This window comes from Cherax quadricarinatus, chromosome 45, assembly GCF_038502225.1.
Source record: "Cherax quadricarinatus isolate ZL_2023a chromosome 45, ASM3850222v1, whole genome shotgun sequence".
Taxonomy (NCBI): Eukaryota; Metazoa; Arthropoda; class Malacostraca; order Decapoda; family Parastacidae; genus Cherax; species Cherax quadricarinatus.
In genome coordinates, this window is record NC_091336.1 from 7,652,724 (window position 1) to 7,671,370 (window position 18,647).

Consider the following 18,647-nt stretch of genomic DNA (forward strand, 5'->3'; position numbering starts at 1 on the left):
TCCTTAATCCGAGTTAAGGGAATTTAAATACTTTAACTCTTTACTTTAGCTACTAAAGTTAGGTTAATGTTAGACATCGGTCGACTTATAGTTGTCGGCTGCTGTGTGGTTGATGGAGGTGTCTATAAAGGTGTTAAATAAAGGAAAGGAAATGTGATGGTTATAGTGTGGATCCCTGGTGATGGTGGACACCCCCCTCCCCTCCCCCTCCCCCTCCCCCTCCCTCCCACCAGTCCACATGTTGTGTCTGAGGGAGGATCAGTGACCATCTCTAATTTTTCCAACTTTATTTGGCACTTCCTAGTCCTTGTTTGCTGCCTGAGGGGCTCGCCGAGATGCCGCCCAAGAAGGGAAAGAAGAGCAAGAAGCAAGACGAGTGGGATAGTGAGGGAGAGGAGGAGAAGGTGATGGGGGAGAGTGATGGTGAGGGAGGAACAGCAGGCCAGAAGAAAGGCAGGAAAAAGAAAGGAAAGGGGAAGAATGAGGCGAGTGATGAGGAGGAACAGGTAAAGGTGGAGCCGGAGGATAAGAAGAAGGGGAAGAAGAAGAAGGGAAAGGGGAAGCACGAGGCTAGTGAAGACGAGGAGAGCGTGAAGACAGTGCCAGCTGATGGGGAAGATAAGAAGGGCAAGAAGAAGAAGGGAAGAGGCAAGAATGATGTAAGTGACGTGGAGGAGAATGTCAAGATTATACCGGTTGAAAATGAGGACAAGAAGGGGAAGAAGAAGAAGGGGAGAGGCAAGAATGATGCAAGTGACGATGATGACGCTAAACCCGCAAGTGTGGATACCAAGAAGGGCAAGAAGAAGAAGGGAAGGGGCAAGAATGATATGAGTGACGAGGATGTACGATCTGTCGACGTCGACGACAAGAAGGGGAAGAAGGGTAAGGGAAGGGGGAAGAACGAAGCGAGCGACGAAGACGAACCGAGCATCAAGAAGAGCGAGGCTCAGAAGAAGGGCAAGAAGAAGAAGGGGAAGGCCAAAGAGGATTGGAGCGACAGCGACAAGGACGTCGAAGATATCACGAACCCAGCCGGCGAGAGTGACGACGAGACCCCAAGAGAGAAGCCGTCGACCAAGCTCACAAAGAAGAAGAAGGATAAGAAGAAAAAGGGCAAGAGGGACGATTGGACAGACGACGAAGATGACGATGACAAGCTGGTGGAGAAGATGAAGAACATGGACCTGGAAAATGGAACCGACGAAGATGAAATAATTTCCAAACAAAGCATAAACCTGAAGAAACAAAAGAAAAAGAGAGAGAGGAAGAAAATACAGGAGGAAGAGGAGGACGAAGAGGCAGACGCAGAAGATGAGGACGACGACACTGAGGAGAAGGAGAAAGAAGTAGAGGTAAAGAAGAAAGTGGAGGAAGAGGTGGCAGAGCCTATGGTGATCACTCCTCCGTCCACTCCATCTAAGGAAGCGGCTCCACCTCCAGTGGAGGAGTCGTCAGAGGAAGAGGAAGAGGAAGATGAGGAGAGCGAAGAAGCAAGGCAAAAGAAAAAACTTCAGGAAGGTTAGTGGTCATACCTTGACATCGACTTCAAAGTTGTGGCTCTAGGCACACTCCCTGGTGAGAGGTGCCTAGTGCCCCTGAAGGCACCGTGATCCAAGAAACTCTATCTATCCTTATCCTCCTTGGACCAAACCTTAATGCTCCCCATTCCCCCAGGTACTGCATGAACCCTATGGGTTTAGTGATTCCCAATGGATGTAATATGCTGTGGTCACATCTATAGCCATTATGTATTTTAAAGATTTGTATATTATGCCTGAAAATTTAATGAAAGATATATGGCAGAGACTTTAACTTTTTACTCGGGAAAATTTAAAGACATTCATTTTATATATGACCTGTTAATATGGTTGCTATACGTATATCATTAAGAGGATGCGTATTTCTTTTGTTATGATCCAACAAGGATCCCAATGGAAATAAGTCACTTGGACTTTTTATTGGTTATCCTAGGTAATTTATGCTATGTATGATGATAATTGTACTTATGTGTACCTGTGTCTAAATAAACTTACATTGAAATGGAGGTTCCCACAGTACAGTAACCTTTCATAAAGTTGTATATAGTGTGATTTATATCTTATGAATGCAGTTTAAAAGTTCATGCAATATTGGAAAGCACATCCTATGTTGTTCAGTGTTTTGATGAACTTTTTTCAACCCCATTATATAAAGGAAGCTTCCTTTTTTCCTTTTTTAAGAGTTGAGCTGTATACAATTCCTTGTACGTGGATTTTTAACCATCAAGAAAAAATTTAAATGTTTAAATGCAATAGTGTACAGCCTCTCCTCACTTAACGACCGAGTCCATTCCTAAGAGTAGGACGGTAAGCGAATTGGTTAAGCGAGGAGCATACTGTACTGGTAATGGGTTTGTGTCGACTATCTTTAGATATTTTTTAATGTCATCTTTGCACCATTTATAACATTTTTAGTATATTTTTAAATGTTTATACAGTAGTGTACTGTATACTGTAATAAACAGGAGAGGGAATTAGCTCCAATGTACATAGGTTTTGCATATTGGTCAGAGAGCTGGTCGTAACTCCAAGCAGTCGGTAAACGAGTATACATCGCTAAGTGAGGAGAGGCTGTATTAACGTTGGGAAGTTAATAATTGGTGTTGTAATAATGAAGTTTAATATTTTAACAGAAAAAGAAGCTTTGAAGAAGTTGTCTCACAAGGAAAGGAAGAAGATGAAGCAACAGCTTGAGTATGAGAGACAAATGGAGACTATGTTGAAGAAGGGTGGTCATGGCACCTCGTCCCTAGATGACACATTTGCGGTCTCTCAAGCTGAAAAGTCCGACAAGCAGCAGTCGCAGTTAGAAAATGCAGTAGACATAAAAGTATGTGGTGAATGTACAGTATATGGGTTTCCATTCAGACCCTTGTTGAAGCAGATCTCTCATATTTTGGCCTTTGCTTTATTTTGATGCCTGTTTTCTTAACCCATTTATGGTTGTAGTCAAATGGTGTATGCCAGTATTCTCCCAAAAACTTAAGGTTCAGTTGATATAATATGGCTGCTATTGGAAAAATGTTCTAAAATAAAAATATAAATTTTCATAATCCTTCAGATATGACCACTGTTTTTTTTTTTCACTTGAACTGTGACAAGTTTAATGTATTACTTTCATTTTGAATGTTAAATATATTTTGTCCTGGATAGCTCTATATATACATGTATATCTGTACAATATATAATCTGTTGAAAATAAAAGAGGACAAGCTTTGGAAACCTTTGTTAAAGCCAAAATTTGATACACGGTAAATTTTCCGTGTATCATATTTTGCTGGCATCGTCTGTTTGTAATGTAAATTCAGTACATTGATATGCTGCCTTGGTGACCGGTGAGTTTCCATCAGAGTACGTCGGCACCATGAATGTATTAACTCATGCACTGTCACTTCTAAGTTAGGCATGGTGGCACTATAATCTACACACACACAGGCATTTTTAAGTTAGGCATGGGGAGACATTTAAGCTAGGCATGAAAGCACATTTAATTTATTCATGGAGGTATATTTAAGCTAGGCATGAAGACACACAAAACTTAAGAATGAAGTAATAAAATTTGATCATGCATGAGGCAGTCATCTACATTTCACTGACACCATAATGTTTGTGGCACTATTGTTTAGTTTGGATGAGGAGGATTGTTGTTAAATATTTTGGTAAAGGAAAGCTGAGAATTAGGCTAATTCGGGAAATCAATATGCTAGGAACATCTGGAAAAACTAATGCATTCCCTCGTAGCTCGATAGTGTGCTAGGTGCTCTACTGAAACACTGTGGGGTCCACCCCCCCCCCCATGAAGTGTGACATAATGGGCAGGTCTCCTAATACTTGCCCTCCCTATTGCCTAGCAGAAAACTGATACAGGGAAGTTATTTTTGTTTGTGGGTTTCTTCCTGGGAGAGGACATGAAATAAGGCTCCAGTGAAAATGAGTCACTTCTTGGTTATCCTGGGTTATCTTGGATTACTAATGTGATTAGTTTCATCTAGGCTCTTAGTTTTAGTATTTTTGCCTTTGAAGTTTATAGGCCAAACTTTCTGCTGTGTTACATCAGTCAGATGAACCTTGAAAAGAATTTGCTAATTTATTTAAAGTAATGTTATATACTGTAATATATAAATTGAGATTAAAATTATGATTTTTTTTTACAGGTGTAGTTTTGCACAAGATGTGTTATTAGGGTAAATAATAATACTGTAATTTATTTGAGATACTATTTTGTTGTACAAAAGTTGCATTTGCTCTACACTGACAAAATATCCCAATGCAGTGGACCCTCGATAATTGTAAGGCTCAAAAGTCATAATTTTCGAAAATCGTAACGTTATTTTTCATCAAAACATTGACTCACGAATCGTCATTTGATTCGCAAATAGTCGTTCGTCTGGGACGTGTACACACAGCCCCGAGCCACCTCACACTCCATTCCCAGCCAGTGTGCTATTGTTTATCAGTGAGTGAGGAGGATCTCATGAGTTCATATGATACATTTCATAATATTCCTTTTGTTTTAGTGCTTACAACTGCTAAATAAGTCACCATGGCTCCAAAGAAAGCTTTTAGTGCCAGCCCTTTGGTAAAGAATGTGAGAAACACACATAATTTAAGAAAAAGTTTGTAGGAAAATATGAAGGTGGTGGTGGTGGTAGAGTGGTAGCAGTTGTGATAGTGGTAAAGGGTGCTAGTAGTTGTGATGGTGGTAGAGGGTGGTAGTGGTTGTGATAGTGATAGAGGTTGGTAGTGGTTATGATAGTAGTAGAGGTTGGTAGTGGTTGTGATAGTGGTAGACAGTGGTAGTGATGGTGGTAGTGATGCTGGTAGCAGTTGTGATAGTGGTAGAAGGTGGTAGTGATGGTGGTAGAGGGTGGTAGTGGTTGTGATAGTGGTAGAAGGTGGTAGTGATGCTGGTAGCAGTTGTGATAGTGGTAGAAGGTGGTAATGTTGGTGGTAGAGGGTGGTAGTGGTTGTGATGGTGGTAGTGGGTGCCTTCTTCAGTGATTCAGCAATTCTACCAACTCCTCCAATGTTGTTGGAGTTACATAGGGCTACAGAAAACACCGCCGCCTCAGCTGCTGCTTCACCATCATTATGGGCGGCTTATGCTCTCAGTGGCCCTTACACACAACAACAACACCACCACCACCACCACCACAACACCTCTCATGGCATTCATAATGACTTATTTTATTCATTCTAGAGTATATTCCATGTTTCTATATTATTAATATTGTTTATTATGTCATATTAGTTGAATTGTGTTAGATGAATAAGCCGTAGAGTTGATAGTGCCATATTCTCCAACAATAAACTCGCCTCCCCTCCCTCTGCCCCGTCTGCCATACACCAACAAAAGTCTTCAGTAAAGGCAAGTGTGATGTTAAATGTTCATTTATACATTTTATTAGTGCTTTACATTTATTTGGCATTCTTTTCTGCATTTTTTTTTTTTTTTTTTTTTCTCTCAACAAGTCGGTCGTCTCCCACCGAGGCAGGGTGACCCAGAAAAGAAAGAAAATCCCCAAAAAGAAAATACTTTCATCATCATTCAACGCTTTCACCACACTCACACATTATCACTGCTTTTGCAGAGGTGCCCAGAATACAACAGTTTAGAAGCATATACGTACAGTGGACCCCCGCATAACGATGGCATCGCATAGCGATTTTTCCGCATAACGATTACTTTTATCGCAAAATTTTTGCCGCGCATACCGATTAAAAACCCGCATACCGATTTTCGTCCGAGACGCGTCCAATGTGCCCTCAGCCAGCCTCACATGTGCCGCTCCGTCCCATTGTTTACCAGCCAGCCTCCGCGGTAACATCCAAGCATACACTCGGAATATTTCGTATTATTACAGTATTTTCGGTGCTGTTTCTGGAAAATAAGTGACCATGGGCCCCAAGAAAGCTTCTAGTGCCAACCCTGTGGTAAAAAGGGTGAGAATTAGTATGGAAATTAAGAAAGATTTTGAAGGGTTTGGGGCTAACCCTGAGAAGCCTATGCCAGTTGTGGAATCCATTGTGCCTACTTCAAAGATTAAGGAAATGTGTGCAGAGTGGGTTGAACTGCAAACCTTTATAGATGAAAATCACCCTGACACAGCTGTTGCAAGCCGTGCTTGTGACTATTTCAATGACAATGTTATGGCCCATTTTAGGAAAGTCTTGAAGGAACGGGAGGTACAGAGCTCTATGGACAGATTTGTTGTGCGACAGAGGTCCAGTGACTCTCAAGCTGGTCCTAGTGGCATTAAAAGAAGAAGGGAAGTAACCCCAGAAAAGGACTTGCTACCTCAAGTCCTAATGGAAGGGGATTCCCCTTCTAAACAGTAAGAAGATAATGCTCTCCCCTCCTCCCATCCCATCAATCATCACCAGATCTTCAATAAAAGTAAGTGTCATGTAATTGTGCATGCCTTTTTCAGTTTGTGTGTATTAAAATTAACATTTCATGTGGTAAAAAAAAATTTTTTTCATACTTTTGGGCGTCTTGCACGGATTAATTTTATTTCCATTATTTCTTATGGGGAAAATTCATTCGCATAACGATTATTTCGCATAACGATGAGCCCTCTTGCACGGATTAAAATCGTTAACCGGGGGTCCACTGTATAAAGATACACAACATATCCCTCCAAACTGCCATGTAAAAAATCTATATTTAAGCTAGGGAAGTGACTCCTGAAGTGACCTAGAGTCCTTATGGAGAGGGATGCCCATTCCAAACAATAACCTCTCTTCCCTCTCTCCTCCCTGTCTTCCATTCATCAACAACAGCCTTCAATAAAGGTAACTGTCATGTTGAATGTTCATTCTTTTGTGCATGTAAATCTATCTTTAAGGTAAAAAAAAAATTGTTGATACTTCTGGGTGTCTGGAACGAATTACGTAATTGGATTTACATTATTTCTTATGGGGAAAATGGATTCACAAATCGTCAGTTTCGATAATAGTCGTGCTCTCTGAAACAGATTAATTATGAAAAACGAGGGTCCACTGTAGATGTTAATTTGAGCTACAGATTATTTTATTGGAAAAGGAAGAGTTAAAATAGTAGTAATTGTTATCTAGATTTTTGCGTTTGTTACTAATGCATGCACTCTTACCTATAACATTAGAAAACAGAACTGCATGAATGTGTTGTTATTCATACTTTTGCAAGTAGTACTGTATTGTATAAGGTTTTTCCTTTGGCTGTTATATGCTCTTATAGTGGACATGAAACATGAAGATTTTTCACTTTGTTACTTAAGTAACGTTCACTTTGATGCTTTTCCAGATAGAAAATTTCAGCATATCGGCAAAGGGCAAAGCACTGTTCACAAATGCTTCTCTCTTGATTGCCAATGGACGAAGATACGGTCTAGTTGGTCCTAATGGGTAAGTTTTCTAACTTCTCTAGCAAAAGCCTTTCTTATCCTTAAGGATGTCCTGGTCTGAATAGATGGCTTAAATTATGTTAAAACTGAATTTTGCACTATTGGCTTCTCTTGTTTATATGTGCTCTCACAAGCATTATTCTGTGTTTTAGATCTCATTTACTTGAATTTAGACTTTACAACACTTGATTAAGTTACTGGTGTCCTTTCTGTCTCCCCTCTCTAAAGTTACTGTTTATTCTAACCATTTTCCTTAATGATATTTTTTAGGTTTCTTTATATTCCTTTTGCATTATGCCTATTAATTTACCAGCACTTTTCTGAACATTAGTATCTGAGTATTGAACTACCAGTTGTTTCAATAATAGCAATAATAACAACGCTGAATATTTACTACTTTGGGTCACCCCAGAGGCGTCGCTAGGGTTGGTGTCACCCAGGGCGGAATCTTTTGTGTCACCCCCATGAAATCCAAGGGGATAGGGGGAATAAATGCCAGTTACATCACTGCTGCATGACCAGTGGCTATTGTTTAGCAGTGAGAACATTTAACCCTTAAACTGTCTAAACATAGATCTACGTTCAAATCCGTAGTGCTCCAAAAGTACATCTACTTTTTTTTTTACATATTTTTAAATATAAAAAAAATGTAGATCAAAGTTTTTTTTTTACATGCTTTCAAATGTAAAAAAAAAAAAAAGAAAGAGGTACGTTTTTTTACATACTTTCAAATGTTGAAAAAACGTAGATCAACGTTTGGACAGTTTAACCCTTAAACGGTCCAAACATATATATACGTTTTTTCAACATTTGAAAGTATGTAAAAAATGTACATCATTTTTTTTTTACATTTGAAAATGTGTAAAAAAAACATAGATCTACTTTTGGAGCACTACGGATTTGAACGTCGATCTATTTGGACCGTTTAAGGGTTAAGGGTTAAAGGCCATAAACCAAACTTTATTATTGATTAAATAAATAATCATAGTAATACATGTATTGAGGAAACATAAACTCAAATACCACTTTGAGTATAGGCAACAGGTCCAACATTTATTCATCTCCAGCAATGAAAAAAAGCTTGAAAATAAAGAAAAACATTAGTTTTGATTTGACCTTGAGTACAGGTAACATTTCAGTGAATCTAATCTTACATTTCCTTGTCTTCAGTCCTGCAAAATCATCTATCACATCATCAAAATCAATCATTTTCCCTATATAGGCCTATTTGTACTCTGCAATTCTATAACAGGCTATATAGAAACGAAGGATTTTTCTCTTGTGTTGCTGCAGCACTGTTTTGGTCATTAGTGTCACCTTTAGAGGCTCTGTGGTGTCGCCCCCTAAAGGGTGTCACCCGGGGCGGCCCGCCCACCCCTTACGACGCCACTGGGTCACCCTACAGTAGTAGGAAATGGCTGATATTAAAAAAAATAGCAAGAAAAATGTTACTGTACATATTGGTATGGACCCCTCACTCTCCTCTTGGTAATACAGTTGTAAACTTGGAACAACTATGTCATGTATCTAGTTTATTCATCAGTAGTATGCTGTTGCTTTTGTAAATCTCTACCAGTAATTTCTTTGGTTCTGAATCCAATATCATCTTTTAACCCTTTCAGGGTCCACAGGCCCTCTCAGAGACTTGTTCTCAGGGTCCCCCAAATTTAAAAAAAAAAAAAAATTATTTTTTCTTATGAAAAGATAGAGAATATTTTCCCGATCATAATGACACCAAAAGTATGAAATTTAATGGAAAACTTACGGAATTATGCTCTCGCAAAGTTAGCGGTCTCAACGATGTCTATGCATTGGCGATTTTGCCCACTTTGAGCCCTATTTTCGGCCAATTCCAGTGTACTAGTTGACAAAAATCATAACTACTTCGCTGGAACTCCATATTTTCTGTCGAATGAGTACAAGAAACCACCCATTTACTGATTTCAACTATCCAATAAAGTGGTCAGAATTTAGCAATTTTGCCGGTTTCACACAAATTTCAAAAGATGCCAATTTCCAAATAGGGCTCAGAAAAAACAAGAAAGACATTCCTGGCAATAAAATAACATTTCCTCTGTTCATTAGTCATGTCCCCACGCCCCTCTTACATTCTTTTGCTTTCCACTTCAAATTTTTATTCTCACAAAAAAATAGAAGATTTACTGTTATGCAGACTACTGCATTAGTGTAGAAATGGTATAAATAATATCAGCGTACTTGTGAAAGAATATTAGACTCACCAGTTGACGTGTATTGGACGCTTAGCATGATTTGTTTACTTTTGAACTTTGGTAAAAATTGAACATTTCTGCTACTTTGAGCTCAGTTTCAAGGTACTTTTCATTGTAAAACCAGTCAAAATCATCTCAATTTCTGTAACATGTCTTCCATTCAATAAAATGAGACCAGGAAAACTAGAATTCAACAATAAATACCATGCGAAAATACAGTGCAAAGTCACTGTTTTAATATAAAAACACGGTCAAAGTTTTTTTTTTTTTCTCATTGCGCACTGTGTGCTGCAGGATTTTTTTTTTTATAATGTGCACACTGACCATAGACCCATTCTTTTATATGTAGGCCTACGAGTTTTCTCTAGCTAGATTTGAGGGCGCTGGAATTTAGGTGTACTAGTACGTCAAAAACCCTGAAAGGGTTAATTGTAATATCTGTACACTTCTGAAAAATTGGAGAATAGGTATTGGTGAATAATTTTCTTTTTTAACACATCAGCTATTTCCCACCAAGGCAGGATGACCCAAAAAAGAAGAAACACTTTCATCATCATTCACTCTATCACTATCTTGCCAGAGGCACGCCTACATAGTTAAAAAAAAAACTGCAGCATCAACACCCCTCCTTCAGAGTGCAGGAACTGTACTTCCACCTCCAGGAGATGGAAAGTACTGTTGAATGTTTCCTTTAATTGTTCACTTACTAACAGCCTGGTTGATCAGATCCTGATCCACCACGATGTCGGGAAAGGGTTCTTAAGTGGAGTACATGTGGTAAATGATAATCACTAAGATGGTAAACTCGTATATTGAGTATAGGTAGTAGGAAACCCAACCTGCAGTCTTGTCCTGTCTGCCTGAGGGTACGTGTCTGACTAACTTCTCCCTCACTGCAGTGCTTCTGGCAGGGTTTGAACTCTGCTGACCTGACAGTATTTGAAGTCTGCCAGGCTCTGTATAATCCTACAGGTTTAGCGTTTACCCACAATTGTAATAATAATTTGAAGTCCGTGTCATCACAGCTAATTTATGTTGAATTATGCTGACAACGTGGCCTTGTCTCAGACCTGGCCATGGGGGTGTTGACCCCTGAAACCCTCTCCAGGTATACTTGTTTTTAGGTTGATAGTTATGTAGAACTCTCGTCTACACATTTCTTTGTCCCTCTATTCTCGTTCAAGCCTTAAACTGAAACTAAGTAATTAAGAGTTTTTTTTTTTTTGTTGTTTTTTTTCTCAACAAGTTGGCCGTCTCCCACCGAGGCAGGGTGGCCCAAAAAAGAAAGAAAATCCCCAAAAAGAAAATGCTTTCATCATCATTCAACACTTTCACCACACTCACACATAATCACTGTTTTTGCAGAGGTGCTCAGAATACAACAGTTTAGAAGCATATACGTATAAAGATACACAACATATCCCTCCAAACTGCCAATATCCCAAACCCCTCCTTTAAAGTGCAGGCATTGTACTTCCCATTTCCAGGACTCAAATCCGACTATATGAAAATAACCGGTTTCCCTGAATCCCTTCACTAAATATTACCCTGCTCACACTCCAACAGATCGTCAGGTCCCAAGTACCATTTGTCTCCATTCACTCCTATCTAACACGCTCACGCACGCTTGCTGGAAGTCCAAGCCCCTTGCCCACAAAACCTCCTTTACCCCCTCTCTCCAACCCTTTCGAGGACGACCCCTACCTCGCCTTCCTTCCCCTATAGATTTATATGTTTTCCATGTCATTCTACTTTGATCCATTCTCTCTAAATGACCAAACCACCTCAACAACCCCTCTTCTGCCCTCTGACTAATACTTTTACTAACTCCACACCTTTTCCTAATTTCCACACTCCGAATTTTCTGCATAATATTTACACCACACATTGCCCTTAGACAGGAAAATGTTAGATAAAATCGCTAACATATTTTTAATATTGCACTCAAGAAATAATGGTTTCTTCTCAGTTTACAAAAAACTGAGAAACACATGAGAAAATATTATCATATTTTAAGAAAATTGTATTTTACAGGCATGGCAAGACAACTCTTCTGCGCCATATACAGTCCAGAATCCTCAACATTCCTCCAAATATTGACGTGTTATATTGTGAGCAGGTAAATCTTTGCTTACTTGTTTCTGAATATATAATGGAACATCATTTAATTACCTCTTAGTTGTGATCACAGTACAGTATTTTATGTTATAGGATGGAAATGTGCATTTGGTCCCCTAAAGGTTTTTGCATTCACCTTCATCTGAGAATGTGTGGAGGTTACAAGTTTCTGCACACTTTTATCAGTAGAAATAACTAGCAAGCAGAGCATTGGTGCAGCCACAGGAATAGCAAAAGGGGCTAAAGCCCCTCAAGATGTAAATATTCTTTTTTCAATAGCTCACTTTTATACAGACCGGTGGCCACAAAAGAGTGATAGTTAAAAAAATTCACAATGAAAATCATATGCTTTTGAAGACAATTTCTTGGATTTTTCACCATATAATTTTTAAGCCTAACAGACCGTAATACTGGTCGAAGGCAGCTGTATACCCTCTAAATTGAAATTTGACTGCTACAGCTGGTAAGTGGAGATTTGCAGTGGTTAACTGCAAATGAAGGATATATTTAACCATTTGATCTATGTGCTGTTCTCCGTATATTACGTAAGTTACATTTCACATCAATTTTTTTATGGTAGTAATGATTTTGCAGGAAGTGATTGCTGATAACACCCCTGCAATTGATGTGGTTCTTCAAGCAGATGAGAAACGTTTGGAGCTTCTAAAAGAAAAAGATCAACTAGAAGCAGACATGAAGAAGAAAAACAAAGAAGTGGATATGGATCACTTACAAGAAATTTATGATGAACTGCAGGCCATTGGAGCAGATAAGGCTGAGCCCAAGGCAAGGAGGTATACTTAGAAAATGGTTTAGTACTTTTCACATGGTTTCAAATATGACCATTCTGATATTTATAATATTACTTTCTTTCAGCACACCGGGCGTATCCCACCGAGGCAGGGTGGCCCAAAAGGAAAAACGAAAGTTTCTCCTTTTACATTTAGTAATATATACAGGAGAAGGGGTTACTAGCCCCATGCTCCTGGCATTTTAGTCGCCTCTTACAACATACATGGCTTACAGAGGAAGAATTCTGTTCCACTTCCCCATGGAGATAAGAGGAAATAAGCAAGAACAAGAACTAGAAAGAAAATAGCAGAAAATCCAGAGGGGTGTGTATATATATGCTTGTGTATGTATGTGTAGTGTGACCTAAGTGTAAGTAGAAGTAGCAAGACGTACCTGAAATCTTGCATGTTTATGAGACAGAAGAAAGGAGATTCGAAATTATTACTACTGAGAATGGTCAAGATTCTCAGGCAGCGCTCTAGTCCACTCGGCCATACAAATGCCACATAGACTTGGCAGCCTGGTTCACAAGCCATGTTTCTTTCCCAGCCCGGGCACGTCAGTCAGCCTCAAGCATGGATTCAAGCTGTTTCAATCTCCTCCTGTATGTTCTGACCTCTCAAGCGATTTTTATATCGATGCATCACACAGAAACAAGCGGGTATATACGAAGAAAGATCGCAGTCAGCAGGATTCGAAACTACTACTACTGAGAATGGTCAAGATTCTCAGGCAGTGCTCTAGTCCACTCGGCCACACAAATGCCACATAGACTGGGCAGCCTGGTTCACAAGCCATGTTTCTTTTTTTGTGAACCAGGCTGCCCAGTCTGTGGCATTTGTGTGGCCGAGTGGACTAAAGCGCTGCCTGAGAATCTTGACCATTCTCAGTAGTAGTAGTTTCGAATCCTGCTGACTGCTATCTTTCTTTGTATATACAGTGGAACCTCTACTTGCTAGCTCATCCACGTGCAAGTTTTTTCAAATACGAGCAGTTGATGGGTCGATTTTTTGCTTCCATACACAAGCAAAATTTCCATAAGCGAGCAGACCTCAAGGCAGGTTCCTTGATGCTGGTGAGGGGCTCTTGCTCTTGATCTAGGGAATTGTATCTCATTTGTTTGTTGGACTATCTTATTGAAACCTGGGCAATGTATGATGGAAAGATGCTTCTTAACTTAAACCAAAAATGAAAGAAATCGGAGCGTAAATAATGGAGTTCACTTCTCAGCAATCTGCCACCCCTTAGCGGTATTTTTGTATGGTTTTTATGGTTGTATTCTCGTTATTTTGGTCTCATTTGATAGAATGGAAGATATATTACAGAAATAGATATGATTTTGATTGCTTTCACGACGAAAAGTACCTTGAAATTGAGCTCAACGTAGGACAAATGTTCCATTGCTTGGTTATGTTCAAGAGTAAACAAATGACGTCACTGGCCATTCCAATATGCAGTAGTGAATGGGTTGACATTATTTATACAATTATTGCAATAAGGCATAACAGTAAATCTTACATTTTTTGTGGGAATAAAAATTACAAATTATTTACATTGTAATAATAATGATAATAAAAATAATATGTATAATAATATGTATAATAATAATAATATAATACAATAATATAATAATATAATACATATAATAATACATATAGAATCACACATAAAGTGGGAGTTGTCACAGTTGCTCTTTGCTGATGACACTGTGCTCTTGGGAGATTCTGAAGAGTAGTTGCAGAGATTGGTGGATGAATTTGGTAGGGTGTGCAAAAGAAGAAAATTGAAAGTGAATACAGGAAAGAGTAAGGTTATGAGGATAAAAAGATTAGGTGATGAAAGATTGGATATCAGATTGGAGGGAGAGAGTATGGAGGAGGTGAATGTATTCAGATATTTGGGAGTAGACGTGTCAGCGGATGGGTCTATGAAAGATGAGGTGAATCATAGAATTGATGAGGGGAAAAGGGTGAGTGGTGCACTTAGGAGTCTGTGGAGACAAAGAACTTTGTCCTTGGAGGCAAAGAGGGGAATGTATGAGAGTATAGTTTTACCAACGCTCTTATATGGGTGTGAAGCATGGGTGATGAATGTTGCAGCGAGGAGAAGGCTGGAGGCAGTGGAGATGTCATGTCTGAGGTCAATGTGTGGTGTGAATATAATGCAGAGAATTCGTAGTTTGGAAGTTAGGAGGACGTGCGGGATTACCAAAACTGTTGTCCAGAGGGCTGAGGAAGGGTTGTTGAGGTGGTTTGGACATGTGGAGAGAATGGAGCGAAACAGAATAACTTCAAGAGTGTATCAGTCTGTAGTGGAAGGAAGGCGGGGTAGGGGTCGGCCTAGGAAAGGTTGGAGGGAGGGGGTAAAGGAGGTTTTGTGTGCGAGGGGCTTGGACTTCCAGCAGGCATGCGTGAGAGTGTTTGATAGGAGTGAATGGAGACGAATGGTTTTTAATACTTGACGTGCTGTTGGAGTGTGAGCAAAGTAACATTTATGAAGGGGTTCAGGGAAACCGGCAGGCCGGACTTGAGTCCTGGAGATGGGAAGTACAGTGCCTGCACTCTGAAGGAGGGGTGTTAATGTTGCAGTTTAAAAACTGTAGTGTAAAGCACCCTTCTGGCAAGACAGTGATGGAGTGAATGATGGTGAAAGTTTTTCTTTTTCGGGCCACCCTGCCTTGGTGGGAATCAGCCAGTGTGATAATAAAAAAAAAAAAAATAATACATATATAATAATAATGTACTACATAATAATAATTATAATAATAGGTGGCTTCAAAAGGCCATCACTAGATGGCAGTGTTTACCACAACAAAGAGGGAGCGGTTGTGGCCGCCTCCGCCTGTTACATAATGACATATTTTATTCATTCTAGAGTATATATTAGATTTCTTTTATTCATTCTAGAGTATATACAGTGGAACCTCAAAAATCGAACGTATCACATATCGAACATTTCGAAAATAGGACCATTTTTTCGGACAAACTGTGTCCCTATTATCGAACGTGCCCCTATTTTCGGACTGCCGGGTACGGGACCTGTCTGCCGGCCCGCTCTGTCCGTGTCCCCGCTCAGGCGCCGTGAGCAGTGAACACTAACCTGCGCTCTCATTCACGCATTTTACGATTATTTCGTTGTGTTTAGTGCTTGTGGGACTGTGAAATAAGCTGCCATGGGCCCAAAGAAACTTGCTAGTGGTACCCCTGTGGTAAAGAAAGTGAGAAACACCATAGATGTGAAGAAGGAAATAATACAGAAGTATGAGAGTGGTGTGAGACTTGAGCTTGCCAGGATGTATGGGATAAACAAGTCGACCATCGGTTCTATCCTGTCAAAGAAAGAACAAATCAAGGAAGCTCATGTTGCGAAAGGTGTTAATATAGAGAGTGGATGAGGTGCCTTCTTCAAAGATTAAGGAGATTTGTACCAAGTGGAATGATGTCCAAATGTTTGTGCAGAAGTACCACCCTGAGCAAGCTGAAACAAGCCATCTTTTCAACAAGTTCAGTGACAGAACCATGTCCCATTTTAGGGAAATGTTAAAGAGGTGCCAGAAACAGAGGACTGTGGACAGTTATTTTGTGAGACAGGAGTCCAGTGACTCTCAAGCTGGTCCTAGTGGCATTAAAAGACAGAAGGGAAGTAACCCCAGAGAGGGCTTTACCTGAAGTCCTCATGTAGGGGGATTCTCCTTCCAAACACTAATCTAACTCCCTCTCTCCTCCTCCCTATCTTCCAGATGCCATCACCAATCTTCAATAAAGGTAAGTAAAAATGTTATTTTATATGTATTACTATACAAAATTAAAAACTATAGTAGGTTCCACTGTATTAAGTTTCAGTGATGGAGTGAATGATGGTGAAAGTTTTTCTTTTTCGGGCCACCCTGCCTTGGTGGGAATCGGCCGGTGTGATAATAAAATAATAAAAATAAAATTTTTGGGTTTTTGGAACGGATTAATTGTATTTCCATTATTTCTTATGGGAAATATTGCTTCGAATTTCAGACTTTTCGAATTTAGAACTAGCTCCTGGAACGGATTAAGTTCGATTTTTGAGGTTCCACTGTATTAAGTTTCTATCACCTTCACTCCTCATTGAAACCCCCAGTCAGAAACCTTGCCACCAACAACATCTTCCTCCTCGTCTACTGAAGATGACATCGAATCTTCACCTCCACCTTTAACACCATTTAACAAGAATGAAAAACCTGTGCCAACAACACCATCTTACGACTCTCGAAATGATAGTTTCTGATGAAGATGCAGAAAATTATTATCCATGGTTTGGAATCACTTTCTACACCACAGCTAATTATGCTCAAGATATGCTGTTACCAGAACTGAGCACTCATCTCATCCAAAAGAAAGTCAAATTTACCATCGACTCAACTTGCAGAGCTCCTGGTACAGAACTTTCTTGTTTTCAAAAGCACATTGAAAATAATTCTCAAGATCCCATTTATCAACACTTGCTAACACGTCTCATGATCATCCTGATCCAACGATTTAAACTTCTTGAAAATGGTACAGAAATCAACAAGCAAGATGTTATCGTAAAACAATGTCACAACTCAAAGTAATCACCAAACTCCATGAAATGACCAATCAACAATAAGCTCCTCCCTTGTTGCCTGCAGCCACAAATCACCAGCAAGTCTCAGTTTTCTTCCATCCAGCAAGATGCAGTCAGCTTCTGCAGTGTTCCAGTGCCTTCTACGTCGTCCTCGTCATTGCTTTCCAGGCTTAGCAGTTGGATCTAGTCCTGACTCTTCTCTTCAACTCAAGACATTCCTCTCACTGTCTATTCTTCGCCCTGTCCCCACTTGCCCCTCGCCCCTCGTGGGTCCTTACCTGTGAGTCCGTGTTTTTTTTTTTTTTTTCAACAAGTCGGCCGTCTCCCACCGAGGCAGGGTGACTCAAAAAGAAAGAAAATCCCCAAAAAGAAAATTCTTTCATCATCATCATTCAACACTTAAACCTCACTCACACATAATCACTGTTTTTGCAGAGGTGCCCAGAATGCAACAGTTTAGAAGTATATACGTATAAAAATACACAATATATCCCTTCAAACTGCCAATATCTCAAATCCCTCCTTTAGAGTGCAGGCATTGTACTTCCGATTTCCAGGACTCGAGTCTGGTTATATAAAATAACTGGTTTCCCTGAATCCTTTCACTAAATATTACCCTGCTCGCACTCCAATAGCTCGTCAGGTCCCAAATACCATTCATCTCCATTCACTCCTATCTAACACGCTCACACACGATTGCTGAAAGTCCAAACCCCTCGCCCACAACACCACCTTTACCCCTTCCTTCCAACCTTTTCGAGGATGACCCCTACCCCGCCTTCCTTCCCCTACAGATTTATACGCTCTCCATGTCATTCTACTTTGATCCATTCTCTCTAAATGACCAAACCACCTCAACAAACCCTCTTCAGCCCTCTGACTAATATTTTTATTAACTCCACACCTTCTCCTAATTTCCACACTCCGAATTTTCTGCATAATATTTACACCACACATTGCCCTTAGACAGGACATCTCCACTGCCTCCAAGCGCCTCCTTGCTGCAGCATTTACAACCCAAGCTTCACACCCATGTAAGAGTGTTGGTACTACTATACTTTCATACATTTCCTTCTTTGCCTCTGTAGAAAAAGAGAGAGGTTAAGAGAGTGGTGAAGCAATGTAAAAAGAGAGCAAATGAGAGAGTGGGTGAGCTGTTATCAACAAATTTTGTTGAAAATAAGAAAAAGTTTTGGAGTGAGATTAACAAGTTAAGGAAGCCTAGAGAACAAATGGATTTGTCAGTTAAAAATAGGAGAGGAGAGTTATTAAATGGAGAGTTAGAGGTATTGGGAAGATGGAGGGAATATTTTGAGGAATTGTTAAATGTTGATGAAGATAGGGAAGCTGTGATTTCGTGTATAGGGCAAGGAGGAATAACATCTTGTAGGAGTGAGGAAGAGCCAGTTGTGAGTGTGGGGGAAATTCGTGAGGCAGTAGGTAAAATGAAAGGGGGTAAGGCAGCCGGGATTGATGGGATAAAGATAGAAATGTTAAAAGCAGGT

General features: G+C 39.8%; 1 protein-coding gene across 1 annotated transcript in view; it reads left to right on the forward strand.

Moving 5' to 3' along the window:
* Positions 1-208: 208 nt before the first annotated feature.
* The window catches only part of LOC128694928 (ATP-binding cassette sub-family F member 1), a 44,723-nt gene continuing 26,284 nt past the window's right edge, over positions 209-18,647 (forward strand). The window contains exons 1-5 of the mRNA XM_070094277.1: positions 209-1,521; positions 2,675-2,871; positions 7,327-7,427; positions 11,692-11,776; positions 12,370-12,569. Of these exons, the coding sequence (XP_069950378.1) occupies positions 336-1,521; positions 2,675-2,871; positions 7,327-7,427; positions 11,692-11,776; positions 12,370-12,569 (1,769 nt within the window). The 5' untranslated portion in view covers positions 209-335. The remainder of the gene's footprint in view (positions 1,522-2,674; positions 2,872-7,326; positions 7,428-11,691; positions 11,777-12,369; positions 12,570-18,647) is intronic.